The sequence below is a fragment of the Neovison vison genome, chromosome 5 (genome assembly GCF_020171115.1).
Source record: "Neovison vison isolate M4711 chromosome 5, ASM_NN_V1, whole genome shotgun sequence".
Classification (NCBI taxonomy): domain Eukaryota; kingdom Metazoa; phylum Chordata; class Mammalia; order Carnivora; family Mustelidae; genus Neogale; species Neogale vison.
Window position 1 is genome coordinate 3119459 of NC_058095.1, and position 22748 is coordinate 3142206.

General features: G+C 59.7%; 1 protein-coding gene across 7 annotated transcripts; it reads right to left on the reverse strand.

Moving 5' to 3' along the window:
• Positions 1-2273: 2273 nt before the first annotated feature.
• Positions 2274-20680, reverse strand: C1QTNF1 (C1q and TNF related 1). 7 transcript variants are annotated; one of them, XM_044247306.1, is made up of 5 exons: positions 20366-20680; positions 14962-15058; positions 7374-7536; positions 4905-5044; positions 2274-4343 (listed from the first exon to the last, which is right to left on the reverse strand). In XM_044247306.1, exons 1-5 carry the CDS (start codon positions 20405-20407, stop codon positions 3793-3795), a joined length of 993 nt encoding a protein of 330 aa, XP_044103241.1. In that variant the 5' UTR covers positions 20408-20680; the 3' UTR covers positions 2274-3792. The 7 variants fall into 7 exon arrangements, with proteins under 7 accessions (XP_044103241.1, XP_044103240.1, XP_044103242.1 ...); XM_044247305.1 differs by having other exon boundaries at positions 7374-7539; XM_044247307.1 differs by lacking the exon at positions 20366-20680 and adding an exon at positions 19500-19538 and having other exon boundaries at positions 7374-7539.
• Between the last annotated feature and the right edge of the window lie 2068 nt (positions 20681-22748).

Here is a 22748-nt window from a genome sequence, read left to right on the forward strand (position 1 = left end):
CGGAAGGACATTCGGATTGTCTCCGCTTTTCTTAATTATGAATCCTGCTGCCAAAGGAACAACAATCTTGTTGTTCCTTTCAGGGATCCACCTAGAAGCGGACTTGCTGGGTCACCTGTAGCTCCACGCTTACTGTTCTGGGGAAGCACAAGGCTGCTTTACGAAGCAGCAGCACCATTTTACGTTCGGGCCGGCCGTGGCCAAGGCTGACAGCCTCTCTCCTTCCTCGCCCACATGCGTCATTTGATGACAACCGTCCTGTTGTTTGTGAAGTTGGGTCTTACTGTGGTTTGGACTTGCGTTTCCCCAGTGGCTAATGGTACTGAGCGTCTTTTTCATGTGCTCCTGGGTCATCTGTTAGTCTTGTTGGAGAAACGTTGATTGAGAACCTTTGCCTCTTTTTAATTTTTTTTAATCATTGAGTTGCAAGAGTTCTTAATGTCGTCTAGATATAAGTCCCCTATCAGATGTACGATTTACAAATATTTTCTCCCATTCCGTGTTGTCTCTTGACTTTCTTAGTCATGTCCTTTGAAGTCCAGAATTTTAAATTCTGGCGGAGTCCGATTGATTTACTTCCTCTTTATTACTTCGGTTTTGGTGTCACATCTAGGAAACTACCGCCTGATACAAGGTGATGATAATTTATAGCCATACTTTTTTCTCAGCATTGTGTACATTTAGCTCTTATCTGGAGAACTTTGATCCACTTGGAGATAATTTTTGTATATGGTGTAAGGTAGGGAGGCCATCTGGAGGCATCTTGGTTTTTTTATTATTTTCTGTTAACTTTTTGTTGTTGTTTTTCCATGATCTGGGAGAGGTTCTCATTTTATGCCCATTAGTATGGCCCCAACAAACCAGTTTGCCATCCTGCCGTTGCCTTTTCATGCGCACGCACACACACACACACACACACACACAGATCCCACAGGATGGGGAGTGCACTCCTCACGGCTCCCACCCCAGCTACAGAGTGTCCTGAAAGTTGTAGCATGAACAGTGATCTCCTTTGGCTGAGTCACCGGCTGCTTTTAAGCCCTTTTGCTATAACGCTCGCATTGGTTTTGCAGGTGAGTTTATCAGGTCTTTTCCAAGAACGGTTTGTCAGGGCCTTACTGGCAGAGGCCAGGTCTCCCTGGAAGGGGCCGGTACAAAGTGAGCAGTTTGGGGCACCCAGATGAAGCTGACCCATTCCTTCCGTGCTTCTTTGGGGAACACCCTCAGCCCCTCCCCCAGCCGTGTGGAGGCCCTTCCTTCTTGCACGGCTGTGGCTCTATGGGAGCGGGGTCTGCTTTCCACCCTACTGGGAGCAGAATTGTAGTGTCTGCCCATTCCTGCCTGGCCCCAGCCAGGGCTGAGCACAGGCTGATCCCGGAGCCCGGCGAGAGAAGGACGCCTGTTGCTGCCAGCCTGTTGGCACCAGAGGAGCAGCGCAGCCTCCGCACTCCTGGCGAGGCCGGGGCCCAGGCCGCTAACCCGGTTGGCAAGCGGTGGGGAGAAGAGAAAGGAACATCTGCTCTTCACTGCTTGAGCGTGAAGGAAGCTCTTGGCGGGTGTGTTAGAGCCTGCAGGTCACTGTAGGAGGTTGAATTGCAGCCCCCTCTGCAAAAGGTACATCTGAGTCCTCGCCCTGAGACCCATGACTGTGACCTTACTTGGAAATAAGGTCTTGCACTGATGTCGTTAAGGACCTTGCGAGGAAATGCTGGGTTTAGAAGGGGCCCTAAATCCAATGGCAGGTGTCTTAATAAGGGAAAGGCGAGGGAGGTATGACGGGCGGGAGAAAGAAGCCACATGAAGACAGAGACTGGAGTGACTCAGCCACCAACCACGGAATCCCAGGGCCACCGGAGGCCCTAAGGAGCAGGGAGGGGTCCTTCCCTACAGACAGGGAGGAAACCTGGCCACGTCAACACCTCCATGTAGAGATTCTGGACTCTAAAGCTGCAAGAGAACAAATGTGTTGTTTCAAGACATCAAGCTTCTGGCCGTTTGTCACGGCAGCCCCGGGACCCTGGCACCCTGGCCTGCCCGCCGGCCGCTCACTGACTCCAGGAAGCACCGGGCGCCCAAGGAGACCACGTCCAGCTCAACCTGTAGAGCACGCTCCTGTGAACCACAAGGCAGTTCAGGGCCCAGCCTGTGCCCAGCTTTGTCCCCGGGTGCCACGCGGCAGGCCCCCTGACTTCCAGCGGACAGTAGGTGGGGTGCGGGGCCGGGATGAGGAAGGAAGAGGGTTTGGTTCAAGGAGCAGACTGAGGAGGCTGTGATGCAGAGACACGTGGCTCTGAGTTTAATGTTTTCTGAAAGAGCATCGGGACAGCACGAAGCAGCGGGCAGCACTGGCGGGCCCAGAGAAACACGGTTTTCAAGTCTGACCAGCAGAAGCCCTTCAGAGGGAAGGATGTGCAGACCCCAGACCCGGTGGCCAGGCCCTGGGAGAGCAGAGGGATGGGGTCAAGACCAAGGGTCACCGGGTGGTGGGGAGGAAGGTTCCTGTAGGGGCTTCGGGGCCCGAGCAGGTAGGATGGGGACCCTGGCCCTGGGCGTTGATGGAGAGAGGCAGGGAAGGGCCGCCCGGCAAAAGCCAGCCACAGGCCAGAGCACCAACTCCAGGCGGCAGACATCTACACCCCGCCTCCGAGAGAGGGTTCGGACTCCCGTGGTTGAGACATGCCTTCTGTCCTGGGCAGAGGGACGGCGCCCCACAGGGCCTCCAAGACAGTAGCCGGGAGCCTTCCAGCTCCTTCGGGCTCTGCCCCGCGCGGGGGCCCAGGGAAAGCCCTTCCACGTTGTCTCGGGCTGCCGGTCAAAGAGGCCTGGGGGAGAGGCCTGGGACCACCAAGTGTCGAACCCTCTGGGAAACACAACCGGGAGATGGTGTGCAAGGAGGTTTGGTAGAAAATGGTCTAGAACCATGACCCTGCTACAAAACGAAGGTCCCAGTGCCTTCGGTGACAGACCGTCCGGGAGGAGGGACGGCGACCCGTCTGGGAGGCCGACCTGTCTGGGACCCTGACAGCAGGGTCACCGGCATGAGGGCCCTGCACAGGGCTCCCGGGCAGCGTGGGGGCGTGGAGTAGAGCCGTGCCAGGATGGACGGCCGGGCCGTGGATATACGGAGCCTCGCTCCCCGGAGAAGCACCTGTGGATCCAGCGGCTCCTGAGGTCCCCGGCTGCTGTCAGGAGTCTGCGCACCCCAGCGATCCAGCTGCTTCTCTCAGCCCAGAGACCCGCGGGCAAGGCCATGGTGCCCCAGGACATGGGCATCAGTCCAGCCGCTGACCAGGAAGGCTCCTCCGCGGCCTAAGAGGGTCCCAGCGCCCTCCACCCCGTGGCCCACAGCACCTACTTCAGGTCTTCTGGAACATGCGAGAACAGCCTCCCCCAGGAGCCGGTGCAGCTGGAGGAGACCCGAAATGCGCACCTCCCTTCCCCCCACTTGCTTTGCTCCTTTCACAGACTTCAGCATTTCCCTCCGTCTTTCCAGCCACGGGCAACAAGGATGACTCTGGGACACCCTGCCACGTGGCGGCTGGCCCACGGGGTTGCCTACAGACTGGGGCACGGAGGGCAGCTGGACGCCCCGTCCCGGCAGGTGCCTGCCCGCCGAGCCCACCCGGGAGCCCACGAGGCCGGCAAGCGCAGCTGCTCCTGCTCCCCCTTCCGTGGAGGGCGCCGTGGAGGAGGCGGAAGCTGGGGCGGCGGGGCAGGGAAGCCAGGCCTGGGGGGCGGGGTGGGGGAGCGGGGGCGGGGGGGCTGTGGCGCGCGCGGCACGGGGCCGGCAGGCTAGGGCTCCGAGGCGTGCTTGACCAGGTAGCCGCTGAAGGTGATGTAGGTGTCGAACTCATCGCTGAAGATGGCGTTCTCCCGCTCACCCTTGAAGAGGCGCACCCACACCTCGTCCTGGTCCCGCAGCTCGAGCATCAGGCTCTGGCTCTGCATGATGCTGCGGTCGCTCACCTGCGCGTACAGGATCACCACCTCCTCCGCGTTCTTCATGATGTGCAGGTACGTCTCCTTCTGGTTCCAGGTGTGCACGTTGAGGCTGAAGAAGTAGATGCCGGGCACGTAGCAGTAGAACCTGCCCGTGAACATGTTGAAGTGGCCGTAGAGGTTCACGAACTCCGTGTCGAAGATCAGGGTCTGGTAGTAGTCGTTGCTGTGCAGCGGCTTCTTGCGGCCCACGGAGAAGGCGGCGTAGTGGTTCTTGCAGCGGTCCCCAGGGGCCCCCATCGACCCCTTCTGCCCTTTGGGGCCCACGTGGCCCCGGGCGCCCGCCAAGCCGGTCTTGCCGTATTTGCCTTGCAAGCCGCGGTCTCCCCGGTCACCCTTCTCACCTAAAGGGACAGGAAGACACGCGGCGTCAGGCCGGCTGACCCGACTGTGAGGACGGTTCTGTTTTCATCCAGAGGCAATCATTTGTTTTTCCCCCTCTGGAAAGTCCTGGCAGAGAAAAGGGAACACGGGGGTTTGTCCAAAAGCAGCAGGCACGGCGACCAGCTCACGGCGGACTCGGAGCAAATGAGCTGCAGGTGGCCGGCTCGCCCCAGGGCTCTGGGGTGGGACCCGCAGGGCTGGGCCAGGTTATCTGGACCACCAGGCTGAGGGCATTTCAGAAGGCCCGGCTGGGGGGGTGGGCACCGAGCCTCTAAACAAAGGTCACGGAGGCTGGGGTGCAGCCCCAGGCCTGAGACCCTCCTCCGGCCCTGGTCCCACGGGCCTCTTTCCAGTCTCTCCTCTTAGCAAGGGGGCAGAGCCTGCACCCCTAGAGGACATTCTGCCTCTGCGCCGGCCCTGCAGGAGCCATCTACACCCGCTGCCTCTTCTCTCCCGCTCAGCACGGAGCAACCCCACCTCCCGTCCATGGGAAGGTCCCGTTGGCTTCACGGCCATCTGACCTTTCAAGATGGTGATGTTGATCTGTGGCATAGGGACAGCCTGATACACGGGGGTACCAGGGTCACAGCAGCGGAAGCACGGGGAAGCTGTGGCCTCCTCCCCCCGCCTGGGGCTGGGCTTTTCATGCTTTTCTCCATCCCTAAGGGAATAAAGGCGGTAGAGGGAAAGTCATGAGCTCTCGGAGCTGGGACTTCCCCTCACTTCTGCAGCCAGAGGGTCTGGTCTACCTGCTCGCCTTCCCTCTGTCCCGGACGTGCCAGACGGTGTTCACTTTCCCTGGACAGGGACAGCCTTGGCTCTGGGACCCTCCAGGAAGTTTCAGCAAGAGCTCGGCCTTCTGGTCATGCCAGGACTCGTAATGGAGACAATGAGTACAAAAACACCGATAATTTGAGGCCCCCTCCCCCCCCACCAAACGCAGTCTGCTTGGAGAGGTGTGCCCCTTGGGGGGGGGGGGGTGTTCAGATGATGTGCGACCAAGCCGCGGGTCCCCTTCATGCGAGGTCCAGAAGCTAGGACATTAAGATGACTCATTTGTAAATGCAAGGGCTCAGCTCCGTCTTCAGGATTCCCTTGAGCTGCAGTGTTGGCGGCTGGACACTCCCCTCTGCTGTTTACTACCCACCCCTGAAGGACCGCGGGGCGGGCTGGTGGCCGCTGGCGGCGGCTCCATGCTGCCCCCTTGTGGCACCGCGCTGTGCTGCAGGGCTCTTTCTGGCTCCCGCCCTAGAGCCAGGACGTCTCAGAGACCGTCCCTCCTTCTCTGTGGCCGCTTCCTTCTCTACCTCTGCTCCTGCTCTTAAACCCCAGACCATCCAGGAAATGCATCTGTACCCCCTAAACACAGGCCTCCGAGGTGGCCCCCCACCTCTCGCCGGAAGTCTCCACCTATGGTCCGCAAGCCCCACCAAGCTGATGTGTCCCAAAGTGCCGGCCCGTCCCTCTGCTCCCGGAACCTTCTCTTTCCAAACCCTCTTCACGGCGCCGTCACCAGTCACCCAGAATGGACCCTCGGGCTCATTCAAGAGGCTTCTCTGGGCTCACGACCATGTTCTGAGGATCCCGGGGTCAGCCCCACCCCCCACGAAGGCACCTGCAGAAGCTGGACGCTCGGGCCTCCCCACCTCTGGGGGACTGTTGCCGTTCTGACTGCTCTCCTGGAGCCCACCCCTTTCCACACCTCCCATCCCTCTTGTTCTCTGCCTCCTCCAACGCTCTTTCTGGACCGTCATGATATCGAACCTCCCCGTGACATCCCCACCCCCCACGATCATCCCTTGTGACTCCCTGTAGGGTTAAGTGCACAAGAGACCCTTCCCCATCAGGCTCATCTCCCCTCCCCTTCCTACCCTCCCGCACCAGCTCCAGTACCCCAGGCCCACCTGGCACGGTCACACCCTCCTTCAGCTCTTGGGATGCTCCCCAGGTGCAGGCATCCTTCAAGATGGGGACACGCCTGTGCCAGTCTCTCCCATCCCCCCCACTGCCCCCAGCACTGCGGGCACATCTGTATACGGCAGAGCCTTCCTCCGCGCTCTGGGTCACGTGTGTCTGCATCCCCACAGCCTCAGAGTCCCTGGAGGCCAGAACTGTCATTCGTGCGTTCCTCCAGTGCCCCCCAGATGGCCAGATCGAGAGTGGGCACTCGGTGTTCATTGAGTGAAAAGTGAGGAGGGGGGAGGAGGAGGGGGAAGGGAGGGGAGGAGGAGGAGATGGTGGATGTCAGCCTATCTCGCATCACACTCTGAAGATAGCCTGAAGCCTTGGGTATCAAATCAGCCCAAAACTCAAAATAACGAAGAAATTCAACGCGTCAGCCTAGCTCCCAGGTGTCTAGGACCTCACATTCAATGAGTGGCAGTTTCCCGAGCAATCCTAAGCATTCTGTGCCTCCTAACAAAATACTCCAGACAGCCTGAAGTCTCTGTTCTCGAAGGTCACATCCATGAAGACGATGCCATTCAGGAGATGTCATGACTTTCCGAGAAAAGCACCCCCTTCCCTGCCGGCCCTCGGCAGACCTCTCCCGCCGGCAGCCTGGTCAGATGGTCAGAGTCCCTGGGCCAGCTCAGGGCCGCGTCCCTGCCTATACCTGCGGGTAGCACTCAGAGCCCTGAAGATATTCTCGAAGGACAAAACTAGGATCAAAGGACAGATGGAGGGCGGGGGGGTTGCAGTTTGGGGGAAATCTTTACCGAAGGATGTGGCTGCAAAACCTTACAGAAACCCCATCCCTTTGGGGTTAGAACAAGATGGGTCACCACCCTCAGTTTCAGATAAGGCCCCGGGGTCACCAAGAGGAGAAACGGCAGGTCTGTCCTCTGGCCCCAGTGTGTGCAAGGACCCTTCCTCAGCCTCGGCTATGGCCCCTTCGCCTCCAGCCCTGAACGAACCCCCTGGGGTGCCCCGGACCCCAGGCTCCACCCACCGAGCCCGAGCTCCTGCCTCCACACCTCCCCGTCTCTCACCTCTCATCATAGTCCAGCAGTGGCTCCTTGGTCCACTCCTGCTCCGGTGGCTCCTGGAGACCACGTGGCACACGGCCCAGCACCGGGCCACAGGCGAAGGCCAGCAACAGGCCGCCCACCAGCACGAGTCTCAGTCTCCGGGAGCCCATCGTCCCGCCGGTGCCTGCTGGGAAACACACCAGGGAAGGACTCGGGCTGGGGCGGGCCCTGCAGAGCAGCAAGCCCAAGCTGGGTCCTGACCCACGAACCCCGGAAGGCTTCAGCCACCGCAGCTTCAGGGACGGCGACCACATGCACATCCACTTACGCTCACACACACACGTACGTTCTCCCCACGCTCGTCCGTGCACACTCACATATGTGCACACTCTCAACACACGTGCCCACGTGCACACTTGCACACCTACATAGTCTCACACCGCCACACGCGTGTGCACACGCACATGCACAGCCACGTGCCGCCCCTGGGCTGGCGCCGGAGCTCTCGGGGGAAGCCCTGGACAGCCCCTCAGCCGGCACTGAGAACAGTCCTTCCAGAAAGACGTGTCCACTGTGGGTCCCCAGGGAGCCCCTTAGGGGGCAGTGCCTGGACTTCAATAGGCACAACATCCCACCCCTTTCCACCGCTAGAGGCGTCTCCCCCAGCCAACTCGGGGAGCCTTTTCTGCCGTCTGGCATCGGCAGCCCTGCATGCCTGGCTGTTTCAGGCGGGCGGGCGGGCGGGGAAACGTCTCCGCTGCGGGGGTCGGTAACTGGTGGGGACACCAGTCCAACCCTCTCAGCAGCCCAGGGAGGGACGGAGGTCTGGGGGAGGAAGAACCACCCAGCTTCAATGCAGGTTACCAGCGGGGTCCGGGTTGCTACCGAAGGCGTATCTCGAAGGGAATTAAAGGAAAATAGCTGATTGTCCCTTAACTCCTCTTTTATGTTTAAGGACAGTTAAATCCCGAGACAGATTTCTTCCTCTGGTCAGTAATAGTCTACGCAGATGATAGTCTATGCACTCCTTCCATTGGCTGGGGGAGGCCACGGGCTGCTGTCAAACACCCCGTCGCTCAGAGAACTTGTAGCTGGTGCGGCATGGCCTTAGGGCTCCGTCGGTCAAATTCTGGGCTTTGTTTTTTACTCTGCACGTCGGTGGGCTCGCTGCTGTAGCACTGGAGAGAGGCTGCCCTGGGAGCCCTCCCTGCCAGAGCCCCCGCACCGAGTCAGGAGAGCGTGGGGGAGGCAGAGAGCTGGGAACCTGAGGCCTGGGACAGAAACGGCGGGAGCCAGAGGCTCTCTGGGTGGATCCTCAGACAGGTGCTGAGCTCTGAGCTGGGGAGGCCGCCTCCCCAGGAACCCCCTCCTCCTTTGTCACCCACACCTCCGCTGGGCCTTTAGTTCTCTGCATGGATCAGCGGGGCCTCCCCACATCTGGGCTCTGTACCAACCAACCATCCCTCCTAAGCATCAGGACCCAGAGACCTGCCCAGTGGACAAAATACTACTTGGACCAGTGCCCCCCCGACTCAGTCTCTACTGTTCATGTTTATGTGAATTTATAAAATATGTATTAAAGTTATCTACCTATCCGTCCATCCATCCGTCCGTCCATCCGTCCGTCCATCCATCATCCGTCCGACCGTCCGTCCGTCCATCCATCCGTCCATCCATCCATCCATCCATCCATCCATCATTTCTCCTTGGCAGAGCTTGGGTGACACCCTAGTCTGTCCCCACTCTTTGGCCGCCTTGTACAGCACGTCTCAACCAGTGCTCAAGCTCCCACTTTGCAAACTTTCACGTACACACATACCACCCGGGGAAACCTGGTTTCAATGCAGATTCTGATTCAGCGGGTCTGGGACAGGGCCTTGAGGGTCCGCATTCACAGAAAGTCCCGCACGCTGCCCGTTCTCCTCCGCCTCGGACCACACTTTCGAGCCCCGCCTCCAGCCCCTCCCCTAAACTCCTGGCATCTGTCCGCGGCACACATCCTGCCCCTGCCCAGGAGTTCCCATTCTCCTCCTCTCTTCTCTTAAAAACCAGCATGGTAGGACCCACAGCCCCCACAAGTGCGATGCTGAGTCTGCCGGCATCGTCTCAATTGTCCCTTCTGATCTGGTAAGTCAGGGTTAGGTCGGAGGACATCTCCTCGTTCGTCATTCTTACCCCCCGCCCCCCGCGGCAGCCTCAGCAGGGCCTGCGGTGAATCCTTCAAGGAGACGACATTCGTTCATGATTACACTGAACTCACAGACCAGGAAACAGAGATGTGGAGAAGTTAGTTCCTCAGCCTCAGACCGCCTCACCGGTAAGCTGGGGCTGGAGGAGGGCCGTGGACTTGACCTCAGCAGACTTCCATCGATCCCATCAGTATCCTACCCAGTCCTCAAGACCCAATTCAGGCGCCTCCTCTTCCTCCGGAGGCCTTCCCAGTCCCTCAGCTGCCGAAACCTCTCCGTCCTCTTTTCAGATTTTGTTTTCCTGTTGCCTCGTCCTGCAGCGTTTTGCTTGGCCGGGAAGACTGTGCACAGCAGACCCTGACCTCCTGGGCTTGGCCGGGAAGACTGTGCACAGCAGACCCTGACCTCCTGGGCTTGCTCCTCTTGGACCTGCCGAGCGTCCCACAGCACCCTGAATTGGATCGCTCCTCGACAAATGTTTGTGAAGTGGGATTTTCTAAAGTTGTTTATTTCCCCTTTTCTGTATTTCCTCTGTTTTTCCTTGGCACCTCAATAATGACTCTTTTCTCCCCCCGCCTTGAGATGCCAGGCTTGCATCACTTGAAAGGAAAAGAGGTTTTCCTTTCTTCAAACATTTTTCTTTCCTGAATCCAAAGTAATATATATTCATTTTGGAAAAGTCGGGAAGGAGCCACAAACACACATGAATAGGATTCTGCTGTCCCCAGGGTTTCTCGACCTCCACACGCCTGGCATTTGGGGCTGACTCACTGTTGTGGGAGGCTGTCTTGTGCACTGCAAGAAATTTATCAGCCACCCCGACTCCATGCCCTGTATTCTACCGACAACCCCCGCCCCCCAGTTGGGACAGCCAAAAACATCTCTGGGCTCTGCTGCACGTACGCTGGGAAGGCAGAATTCCCCCTGGCTGAAGCTCAGGGTTCGACCCCCGACGGGAGCACCACTTGGCATGTTGGTCTGTCTCTTCCTACATAAGAAGGGATTTTCCTGACCTCGATCGGAAGCGTTGGGGACCGGGGCCTTCGGGGGGATGGGATGAGTGAGGAGGACCCAGCAAGGAGTCAGAGGCACCAGGCTGGCAAAGTGAATGGCGACAGAGGGTGCCGGGTTCTTCTCAAGAATCTCCTTTTCGGGGCCAAAGCAAACCCGGAGTGAAATCTTTCCTTCTCCAAAAATATCTGAAGAGCCATTTTACCAAGTCCCACAGAAAGGCCGGCGTCATGACGTTAAGATCATTTTAGTCACTTTTGGGCAGAAACAGCATTGCCCAACATCCAACCAAATTTGGCTCCAAATCACTTTTAGCAATTTCCAGTGAAATGAAGTCACCTACGGAGCCGAGGCTTGGCCCCCCCAGCTCAGAAGACCGCGCTGCTCCCAGCAAAGGTGGGGCGGGGAAGTCTCCCCCCGCCGGGACTTCTCCGCCGGTGCTGTGTGTAACCCTCACCATCTGGGCCACACGGTCCAGCCTCCAAGCTGCCTTGCGGTCAAGGCATCTGAGGCCAATTACAACGTGACTCAAGTTCCTGACTTGTCTTTCTCAAACACAGTGAAGAAATTCATTTGCCGAATCCCACGGCCGCTCCACGGACACCTTTTTCCTCCTCCTCCCTGCCCCACAAGGCCCGCCGCCCCCGGCTGCTCTCCCCTGGGCCCTCCTCTCTGCTTCAGCTTAACTTCCCCCCAACAAGGAAGAACCCCCTTTGCAGGACTGGGGCGTGCCAGAGGGGGAGCTGGGCCACTTACGGAGTCAGAGAATGCGTCCTCGTTCATAATCGGCATCTCTCCACTGACCTTTTCTGGACGGGGGTGAAACCTTCCGGGAGACAGTCTTGAGACCCACGCTGCAGTTCCCCGGCGTCCGACTGAGATCCGTCCCACCCCCCCGTCCATGTTGCCCTGCCTGGGACCAGCCAGGAAACTTCTAGAGCCCGGTTGCCACATGTCTGCCTTTGTCCGTGATGCCACACCCAGACCAGGGCCATCTGGCAAAAGCATTTACAAACATGGTTTTCCCTCTTCCTTAATCCTCAGCGGCTGACCAGCTGTTCTGGGAGGCAAGAAGCCTAGAATCTCCCTGGATTAGAACCGGCTTAGAAGACAAGCCATTCCTTTCCTCTCACCAGAACATCTCGCACGGGCCTGGCTCCCCAAAGACCCATGATGTGCCCGGCCTTGTGTCGGACCTCGGGAGGGAGTGATCCTGCCATAAACTAAACTCCCTCCCTGACCTGGAGAAATGACCGTCCAGTGACGAGATGGACCGGGGCTGCAGCGTGGCTCAAGACAGCACAGCGAGCCCGGGAGCAAGGTGGTGAGCGGGTCACGAAGCTTCGAGGCCTTCTCGGTCCAGGAGACGGCCTCTGGGCCACGTGTCTTTCATTTTAAACCAATTACATAAAACGAGATTCGAAGCTGAGGGCCTCGGCCACACCAGCCGGATCCCGAGCCACGGGGGCGGTCATCGGCGGCCGCCATGGTGGGCAGCATGGGACAGAACGTTCCGATCACGGCAGGGAGGGCTGTGGGACCGGATGGCATCGGCGGGGGAGGAAGCTGGGCCAAGCACAAGCAGCCGGCCAGAAATCGGGGAGCCATTTGGGCTCCTTCCTCTCCTGCATCCGCCACATCGGATCAGTCACCCACCCCCCTGAATACCTCCTGAAGCTCTCTCCTCCTTTCCGCCCTTTGCCTCTACGTGATGCTTTCCAGGAGCTCTGGCTGGGGCCCAGACCTCAATACACCCAAGACAAATATCTTTGTCTGGCTTTTCTAGGGCCTGGACATTACCCGAAAATCTTACGCGTGGCTCCCGCGGAAGTTTGGCATAAGACGGGACTTTTCTCCCACACCTAATGGCTTCGAGGCCAAGAATGCAACTCAGCGTGGCATGGGATCCCTCCTTGTTTCCACGTGGCATCAACCACGCTCCCACGGCCGGGGCCCCCTCCGCACAGCCACTGCCACCACCTCCCGCTTCCCGGCGTCCCCCCAGCCAGAAAGGAAACTCCAAGCTCTGTTCTGACATCTGGGGGAACTCTCCCACGGGGGAGCTCAGAACTCTCCAGCTGTCGCAGGAAGCCTGCTTGGGTTTAGGTCCCTGGGTGCCCAGGAAGGAGAGAGCGCCGTGTTGGGGTGTCCCTCTGGCCCTGATGACCATCACGTGACCCCTGCTTTCCTTCCCCAGAAGCCATTCTTCCCGCCAACTTTCCTCTTCCCAGACTCCTCCGGCGACAGGAAGGAGGGAGGCCAAGGGACTGCCAGGTGATGAACGACGTTGGCTCACCGATTCCAGAAGCCCACCGAAGATCTAATTTCCCCTGTATAGCCGGGCAGCACAGCTGGCCCCAGAGCCTCCTGCTTCCCCCCCTTCCCACCCACCCCCACCCTGTAAAGGAGGCAGCAGAGGGAGCACGAGGACCCCTTATTAAAGGGCCTACAGTGGGTTCCTGCCTGGAGCCCACGCCGCTCGCGGAAACTCTCCTTTCCCTTCTCCAGGGAGCTTCTGTCTAGCTTAGAGAAGGAGGACTTTTTTTTTAAGGTTTTGGTGCTTATTTGGTGACCTCCAAAGCACATGGCCAGGGATGGAGACGGAGTTTTGGGGGGAGCTACTTCCTGGTTAATAAGCAAGGACTCCCTCTTCCCTGCATAGCAGAGACACCTGGTTCGGGACAGAATAGTACAGAAAAGAGAAGGCAAGAGGTTCTCCGCCCCCCCATCCTAAAACATCGCCATCTCTCCTGGGACAACGGTGCCTTGGCAAGGAAAGGCTCACCTGGCTTCCGCCCCTGCCCCGCAAACAGCGGGACCACGTGGGCTGCAGGCGTCGGGCCTCCGGGGGCACCTGGCCAGCCCAGCCTCCCCAGCTCCGAGTCGGTCCCGGCGCAAACAAAGACCTCCTTGACTAGAGCACTGTCCTTAGCTCACCTCCCAGCTGCCAGGGCTCGGGCTGCAGGCTCGCCCCTGCTTTGAGAACTGCCGGACAGAGAAGAACCCCGACAGCCCGTGCCGTGCCGTGAGTCTGCTCTGCAGGTGGCCTGGCCCAGGGCCCACGTCCCCACAGCGGGGACACCCTCGGGGTCTGACCGATCCGGAGACGGAGGGAGGAGAGAAGCCGGGGAATGCCGCCGCCCGCGCCCGTCCCTTTACAAGCCGTGCTAGTGTCTTCCGTTCTGGGGCCTAGACACCACCCCAACATCTCACAGACACCCCCCGAGGAAGCATGGCAGAAGATAGAACGTTATCCCACGCCTAGTGGCTTCTCAGTCACGAATATAATTTAGCTCCGTGTGCGGACAGTGCCAGGCTGGCCTCCTTCTCTTTGGTCCCCGCTCCGGCTCAGCCTGTCCCCCAGCATCTGTCCTTTACCGTCTCCCCCTCGGACACCGGTGTCTCCCAGGCTGTGGCCTCGGCAGTCAGCTCCTCGCTTTTCAAAACACACTTTTCTGTCATTTTCTACAGTGACAGCTCCTCAGTCCTTGTCCCCACGCCGGCCTGGCCAAGGAGTGATCAGCCCATGCCCCCCCAGAACAATGTGGCCACTAGCCCCTGGGGCCAGTTAAATTTGTTAAAATTAAGCAAAATGAAGAATTCGGTTCTCAGCCACACCAGGACGATGTAGGGGGCCGCCTTCTCGGATAGCACGGCTGGAAAACATTTCCATGATGGCAGAAATGTCCAGGACACAGCTCGGGTTATCTGTCTTCCGAACACTGCTCTCTGCTCGGCCCCGGCTCTCGCACCTCGAACCCCATTTAACTCCGCTCCTGTCCCCACCATACCTGCTTCTGAGGCTACGCCACCGCTCACACGAGGGCCCCAGGCCAGAAATCTAGGGGCCACGCAGACCCTGCCTCTCACGCACCTGACCCCTCGCATCCGTCACGCAGCCTCCTGAAGGCCTCCATCCCCTCCTCCCCGCCCTCCCTGGCCGGTCACCTCTTCTTGGCCCCCCGCTGCTCCGTCCTTCCCACCTGCTCACCAGGGGCACCTGGCAGAACTGCCAAGGCGAATTCCATCCGGGGCTTAAAAGGCTTCCCTCGAAAATCGAAAATCGGGAAAATGTTTAAACCTGGATCTTCACCACCTGGCTTCTGCCTCGCCTCTGGCCACGTCACCGCCCCACTCCAGCCATCTGGAGCTGCTCACGGCTCTGCTCCCAGACCCAGCACCGCTGCAGGCTCTCCTCCGTCGGTCCCTTCCCCCACCACCTTCTCCAGCCCGCACGTGCTCTTCAGAGCCCAGCCTGAGGGCACCCCTCCAGGAAGACACTGCCCCAGCATCCGGTGGCTAGAGCCGCTAGGACCAGGAGCCCCTCCCAGGGAGCTGCGTCTGCTGTCCTGTGTGACCCCAGTGTGTCAGATGTCTGATGTCCCACCCTGATGGAACTCCGCACTCACCTTTCTGCAAAGCCAACGTGCAAACAGGACTCCAGGATCCCACACTTCTTGCTAGGGCCTCAGGGCGTTCAAATCTCCCTCTAGCTCCTGGGTGGGGCTATTTGGGGAGAGAGGAGGGAAGGGGGGAGAGTGACCCAGGGTGGGCTCTGGAGTGCCCTGGTCGCAAGGCTGAATCCTGGCGTGGCCATCCGGTCATCTTCCCTCTTATCTGCGCTCAGAAAGTCTGCTTCCTAAGGGCTACGACCCCTTGCCTGCATTACCAAGGTCACAAGTCACTTAACCAGGAGAAGCGTGCTTTGTGGAAAGGCAAGTAAATAAGCACCTGGGGGGAGGGGAAGCTCCAGCCTGCAGTGCCAATTAGCGACGCCTCTCCGCTAATCAGAGAGATCTCCCCGATGAGTGAAGGCTGAGTCGAAAACACACACACGGCAGCGCACGTCCGTGCACCCGGCCGCCGAGATCTGATCGGCCACCCACCTGGCTGCTAACAGCAATTATCCCCGGGGTGATGAAAATAGGCATGTTTGCCATTTTCTTATTTTGGCTTCTCTGATTTTTTTTCCTCTGTAGCAGGCACATACTTTTTTGCATTAAGTACACACTATTTTCCACTTAGAACAATGACGAGTGAACCCCACCCTGGGGACTCAGAGAGCATTTTGTGTATTGTAGGGGATGAGACCAAGCGAAGAGAAGGAGGGGCTTGGGGACAAGCAGGGCCGCTTGGAGTGTAAACTCCATGTACTGAGCCGGGGGGGCCGGGGACACAGCGCAGCAAGAAGGAAATACAGCCTCCCCCCACCACCGGCCCCCCTGGGGGAGCAGATCCCCTGGAGTTACCATGGATATGGGTTAGGCCAGGGAGGGCCACCTCACTTGGACCAGAGCCAGGCCTGGTGGAGAAATCACTGTTTCCTACGAGAGGGGATTTTTTCTGTCCTCGACACGCCTTTTGCTGGTGGTACTTGCCGCAGAGTCCGGGGGATGGAGGAAGCCAAATCCTTGAGCCCATCCTTAGGAACCCTATGCGATGGCCAGGGAGCGCAGGAGCAGCCCCGTCATTGGCAGAAGTTCCCTACAACTGTTGACTGAGGCTCTTGCCTTTCTGGGCGTCCACCTGCATCCCTCCCTGGGCAGGAGCTGAACAGGGGCTATGGCGTTTGGCCCCGAGGAATTGATCCCGATGCACATTCAGCCGATGACTGAGCACTTGTGTCGGGCACGGCATGGGGCATGGGCGTCCATGGCAACCATGGCCCCTGAAGCCACGTGCTAAGATCTCCCTGTCACCAGGCTGCCACCTTAAACCCCCCCAATTGAATTCCTTTGGATTTAGGCACAGAATCACCAGGAACCCGCCCCCCCAACCACCACCCCTTCCCTTAAAATGTCAGCGGTGCGGGAAGTGTGGCCCATTGAATGTGCATTTTGAGAGCCTTGCTGTCACAGGGTAGAGACACACAGCCCACCGGGGAGCTCCGAAAAGGAGAAGGAGGGGGAAGCCCACACCCGGCCCCCAGTTCACTCCGATGGACAGAAGCCGACGAGAATGCTGGGTTGGGGAGAGACCCGCGGCCGAGCACAGCTAGCAGGAATCAAAGGTGTACAGAATTGGCATGGGGGGTGCAGCATGGGTGCTCTGTGCCCGTCCCCGGGGGTCTGCCTGGGGGTCAGGCTTGGGTGGAGCCTCCAGCGGGGGCTCCTGCAGAGAAGGAGCTGAAACTGGAGAATGTGGGAGTCAAGAAGGGAATGCAGAGGGGAAGGGGGCCTAGGGCCCGCTCACCTCCCCAGCGGCCCGGGGCTAGCGCTGCGTGCCCTTCAGGCCTCCTTCTCAGGGGCTCGTCTAGCCAAGCCCATGGCCACTTCACAGAGCCTTGCGTCGTGCTCTCATGGCTGTGCCCCGTGGGGAAGGAGGGAGTCCGGAACGCCAAAAGACCTGAGAGCTCCTAGGCTACCCCCAAACCCACCCAGACCCAACAATCTCTCACTGGAACCCACTTCTAGACTCTTCGCAAGGAGAGCAGGCCTGAGTGTTTCCGCGCACGCCCCCTTCCCCGCGCCTCCAGACCAGCCCCAGAAAGCTGCCGGGCAAAGTCGCAGGGCCTAGCCCAACTTCTGGCCTGCCCTCGCCTGCAAATCCACCAGGGCTGGCAGCTCTCCCAGGCAAGGTCTTCTTCCTTCCCTGGTCCCCAGGGTAGAGGGCGGCTGCTAACCAGATGGTCCCACTGGGGTGGGGGTGCAACCCCAGGCAAAGGTTCTGGGGGATTCCGCAAGAATGGCTTTAACTGGGGCCAGCAACAGCCTTTGACCGAGCCCCGGGCACTAAGGACTTGACTTCCCCACTCCCCCAACTCTCCCACTGCCTTGCCTGCCCGTCCGCCTCTTTTCCCGTCCTCCCTTCCCATCCAGCCTCCCTGCCCGCCGTCTCCAGCTCTGCTCCGTCTTGTTTCAAGGAAAATTCCTACAGGAGCCAGGGAGATGGTCAGACACGGAGGCCCAGACTGGCCCACGGCCATCCCGACAGCCATCCTGGACAGGGCAGGACGCCCCGGGAGGACTGGCTGGAGAAGGGGCTGACTCCAGGGGCCTGCAGGGCAAGCCAGAGACACCCCGGTGGGCAGTAGGGGCCCTCCGTGCCTCTGCCCACACCTGTCCCGCTTGAAGCCCGGTCCTGGAAAGAAGCACGGGTGAGGATAAGAGGCTAAAAAGGATGCTGGGAGCTCTTGTCTCCTGCTCACGGGACCACTCCATTGTCACAGCCGAGCTTGCAGAGTGGGAAGGGAGCCGGCAAGGCCGCTTCCCCACATCTGTGCCAGAGCGCAGGGCCGACCTGCTGGGCTGAGAACCCAGGCACGGATTCCCTGGCAGGGCCCCGAGAGTCCCGAGTCCCAGGCTTACTGGGTTGCCCCGAGGGAGTGGGCTTTGATGGTTCTTTTCCAGATTGTTCTCCAAGTGAGCAGACGGAGTGTGGAGTCAGGGGGATACCCACAGTCCTGTCCAGGGGACTGCCATGTCTCACTTGACTTTAAGAAAGAGAAGACAGATTTCAGCAGGTAAAAACAGGAAGAAAAAAAAAAATTAATAACCCTAGGCCCACGCAGCAGTTACACCACCAAGGCGAAGCGCGGGGGCGGGGGGCATCACCTCCACGTAAATATCCATGGGCTCTCAGGGCCGGGAGGCCAGGCTGCTTCTGAAACGCCCCATTTTCCTGGCCCATTTTCCTCTCCGGTGGCTCGGCAACATGGCCTCAGGCATGAGGACCTTTCCACTCTTCCTTCCCTTTGTGAGCCATCGCCGCCCCCCCCAGGGGCCCTGGAGTCTCAGCCGCCCCCAGTTCCAGAACAGGGTCCCCCGCACGGGGCCAGTCTCAGCAGACAGAGCCCCAAGGGCAAGCTCACGTCCGGTGAGGACGCCCAGCAGCACGACTGTATCTGCAAAATTCTTTTCATCTTTGTTTTGATGGGTGAAGTTCAGTGCCAGAATATTTGGTTTATGAGTCATGCTAATTACAGCTTGGGGGGAGGAGGGCTGGAGGCACCAGGAAGAACAACAGAAAGAAGCATGTTCTGAAAAAAATTATGCTGTGCTGGTTGCCCTGAATAGGGAGGTTTACATCCCAGGAATGAAGAGGGAGCTGGCTGCGCGCCTCTCTGGGACCATGTCCGCTTCTCACCACACACCTGCGCGGGCGCCCCTCGCTGGCTGGCTGCACCTGTCCCTCTGGCCGGTGGGGGGAGCCCCCAATACCTCCTGCACCCGCATTTCTCTGTCTCCCTGACCTCTTGCTCATGGGAAGCACTGCCCTTGGCATCGTAAGAGGCTCAAGATGGGAGAGGGAGGAGGGCAAGAAGAGGAGGAGAGGGCGGGGTCCCTGGGAAACAGAACCTGGCTGTCCTTCCTGCCCCCGGGCGCTTTCTCCCAGCACAACTGGGAGGCAGATCAGCCTTGGCTTGGAGAGCTGTTGACCCCTGAGCAAGTTACACTCTTTCTCCGGGCACTGAGATGCCGGCCCTCCAAGGGGATCCTCTACGAGTGTGTGTGGGCCGGTCAGGAGCCTCTCTGAGCTCTTCAGCACTGAGAGTACCACTGATAGGATCGACAGGAATCGGATCCGCATCTGCCCAGCGCCTGCCGGACGGGACACACACGCACACACGCACACGCCCATGCACACACAGCCCTCACCCCAAGCTCCTCTCCGCTCTCAGGTCGAGAGGGAGAGTGGGGAAGGGAGACGGGACAGGATAACTCAAGCCTCAGCCCCCATCGCCCCTTCCTCTTCTCGCCGGTGGGGACACGGGGCAGGCCTCTCCCCGCAGCACACAACGGCCAAGTGCATCTGTTTGCAACCTTGCATGTGGGGCTGACTGCGTGCTTTCCTGCTCTATAAAAAGCAAAGGCCTGGCAGCCCTGGAGGACCTCACATCCTCCCCTGGGGACCCAGGATGTAGCTAGTGGTTGAGAAAACTCAGTTTCTCAGGACCCGCCTCATCTCCAAAGCTCGGGAAGCAGCAGCTCCAGTGTGGGGCACTAACCTCCATTCCTGGAAACTCGGTGCCATGGAAGAGCCCGGTCACAGAGGAAGGCCGCTCCCTCCCTCCCTTCCAAGTGGACGGGGAGGGCCCGCACGTGCCCACAGAGGACGCGGGGCTGCCCGGGAGTCAGCATGCTTGGAACCAGCCTAACACAATGTGGGTGCCTGGGGCAAGTGGGAATCACACCCGTCCCCGTGGAATGCCTAGAACAACAGAGCAGTACGTGGGGTCTCGACCCAGAGGTCCAGAGGCTCACCGGCCCAGAGGACTCGGCCCCAGGCCAGGGATGGTTCTCAAGTGGTTCAGGAAGCTCAGGAGGGTCCCCAGGGAAAGGGACATGATATTCCCCAGTCCACGCTGAATCCCCTCCAGGAACACCAAGGCCATTAGCTGCGGGAGCCAAAGTCAGCATTTCCTGTTTTGTGTGGGGTCCAAAGGGGCCCCCGGAAGGGCTGGGCAGACCTGTCTCTGAGGTGATCCAGGCAGTATCGGGGTTGGGGGCCCCACCTGGGACGGAGGGCCCCGGGTACCATTCCTTTTCCTCTCATGCCCAGAGAAGGGTGCAGCAGCACACACAGTCCACAAAGAAGAGGCAGGCACAACCATTCCCGACAGCATCCGGCCGCCACAGAGCCCCGGCTCCCCGGTCCCAGTGGGAGATGGAGCCCCCCCGCCCCCCGCCCACACGGTGCATCCCGGCGCCCCCACGACCAGCCCCGCAGCTCCCAGGCTTTCTGCCCCTTGCCACCACTGCCACCCCGGCCCCTCCCACTCTGCTCTGGCAACCACCGCGCCAAAGCGACGAAGCCCGGAGCAGGAGCAGAGCAGCCCTGCGTCCCGTCCCACCCGCCGGAGCCCCCACCTACCTCCAGCCCGCGTCCCGCAGCGGCCTCTTGGGCTTGGAGCATCTCCCGGCGGCGGGGCCTCCTCCCAGCCAGGTCGCGGGAAGAGCAGACTTGTCAGAGGAGAGAGCCAGGAGGACAGAAAAAGTCCTCTGGGAAGAAGGTGCAGAGGGGGGCGGGTGCAGGCAGCAGCGGGTCCCTGCCTTCCCGGCACCGTGACCTCCTCCGGTCCAAGGTCTCTCTGGCCAGAAGCGGAAGCGCGGTTTCTCGAAAGTAAAGGAAGAGACAAGAAAGCGGGACAGACTCGTAAAGAGCAAACCCCAGCCAGATGTGAGCAGGGCGCCGAGCCTCCAACGCTCCCAGCGCACATTATCCAAACAGCAGCCGCTGAGGATTAACTGTGTGTGTGCCCGCGGGCAGGGGAGAGCCGCGCTGCCCTCCTCCTGGCCACCCTGGCGAGCCGGCCCAGCCTGGGGGGCACGGGGGACTCATCCCAGCCTCTGGAGGTCCTTCCAGGTGTGGGGGCTGCTGGGGGTCCAGGACAAAGAGGGTGGGGCCCCCGAGTTGCTGGGTGGTAGGGGATGGGTTCCTAGGAGCCCAGGGGGCCCTTGTTGACAGCGCTGCGGGATCCGAGTCCCCAAACGGTGGCAGACCTGGGACACACTTTCAGTCAGAGGCTCCCTGCTGGGGTCCAGGGACCACAGACATGTTTTGGAGAATCTGTGACCCGCCCCCCAACCAATGCAAAGCTGTGTGTGCGTGCAAATGTGCCCTGGGGGGCGGGGAGGATCTACTGCTTTGACTGGATTCTCAGAGACCTCTGTGATCCAAAGGTTAGGAAGCCCTGGCTGGAGGCGCAGGTTTTCCAGAGGACAGTGTGGCCGCCTGGGTAGGGCCAGGAGGGACGTCAGCATTGCTCGGCCTCTATCAGACTCTGGTTCCTTGATATGAAAAACAGGCCTTTTCCTCGTCTTAGGCGCAAGCTCTAAACGGGTTCCCCCAGCCCCGCCTCGCACCCTGAGAGCTGCTCCCAGCTTCTGCGGAGCCGCCGGGGTCAGGCTGATCTCCGTCCCCAGACTGAGTCAGAACGGTCAGTTCTGGCATCTTCTCATATCGCAAGAAGAGGAAGGACCCGGCCAGAGTAACAAGGCTCTGCGGAGGTGAGAACCGTTTTCTCGCTTGCTTGCTTCCTTCTGGACCGTGTTCATGTCCTCCCCGAGCGGCTCGGACGTCACACCTGCACCTCATGGACTGTCATCATCGCTGCTTCCAGGGGCCTCTCTGCTGGCTACGTGCGCACAGGAGATGTAGAAACGGGGGTGCTCATTGGAGAGGTCCCAGGGGAAACACAGATGACGGCACCCTAATCTCTCTTGCCTTGGAAATTCCTTCCTGCTGCTGCTCCCCATGTCTGCCCGAAGGGCTGAGAAATCAGGAGGAAAGGGGGGGCCTGCAGACCTCCCACCCAGCGGGCACAAGGAGCACCGGCTCTGGGTGGCAAAGCCAGGAGGGCCCAGCGGCCGCACCACAGAGACGTGGGCCGCCCGTGGGCTCCCGTGGGAACAAAGGGAGAGATGCCTTGATCCCTCAGGGGCCCTGGAGAACTTCAAGGACACTGGCAGGATCACGTAAATGTGTCTCCGTCAGAGATGGTAGACGCTCGGGAATCGTTCACATCTTCGGCCTGTGCCTGAGGCTTGGCAGAACTCACATCCCTGCCTGCTTATCGACACAGGAAACCCAGAGATAAGCTCGTCTCGGTTCCTGCGCACTTTCCCGGCCAGCAGGACCCAGGCCTAGCACACTGGCTGACCTTCCCCTAGCGGCTCTGTCCTTAGCTGGCCTTCGCAGCAGGGATGCCCCGGGGGAGACACACAAGAAAAGCAAGAGAGACAAGTAGGCCACGTCTCTGTGCAGCCCCTGCCAGGCCTTTGTCTGGGGCCTTAGACAAGCCGTGTCTTTCTCAGAAAGAACTCCTGTGAACCAAGAAACATCCTGGATGTGATGGGAAAGCCTCCCCCTCCCCCTCCCCCGGAGGCCCAGGGCTTGGGAGTCCTGGAGCCGCACCTGGAGGACACAAGGCTGGGCACGTGGCTTGGAAGAAAAACTGATAAAGAGATTTGCCCCTTTCTTTATCCCATCCGAGATGGCTTTACTGTTGAAGACTGGAAGACAGTTATCTTTTTTTAAAGATTTTTTTCTATTCATTTAAGAGAGAGGCAGAGAGAAAGCACAAGCAGGGGGAGAGACAGCCAGAGGGAGATGGAGAAGCAGGCTCCCCGCTGACCAGGGAGCCCAACATTTGGGGCTCGATCCCAGGACCCTGAGATCATGACCGAGGCGGAAGGCAGATGTTTAACCCTGAGGCACCCAGGTGCCTCTGAAAGATAGTTATCTTAGAGATAAT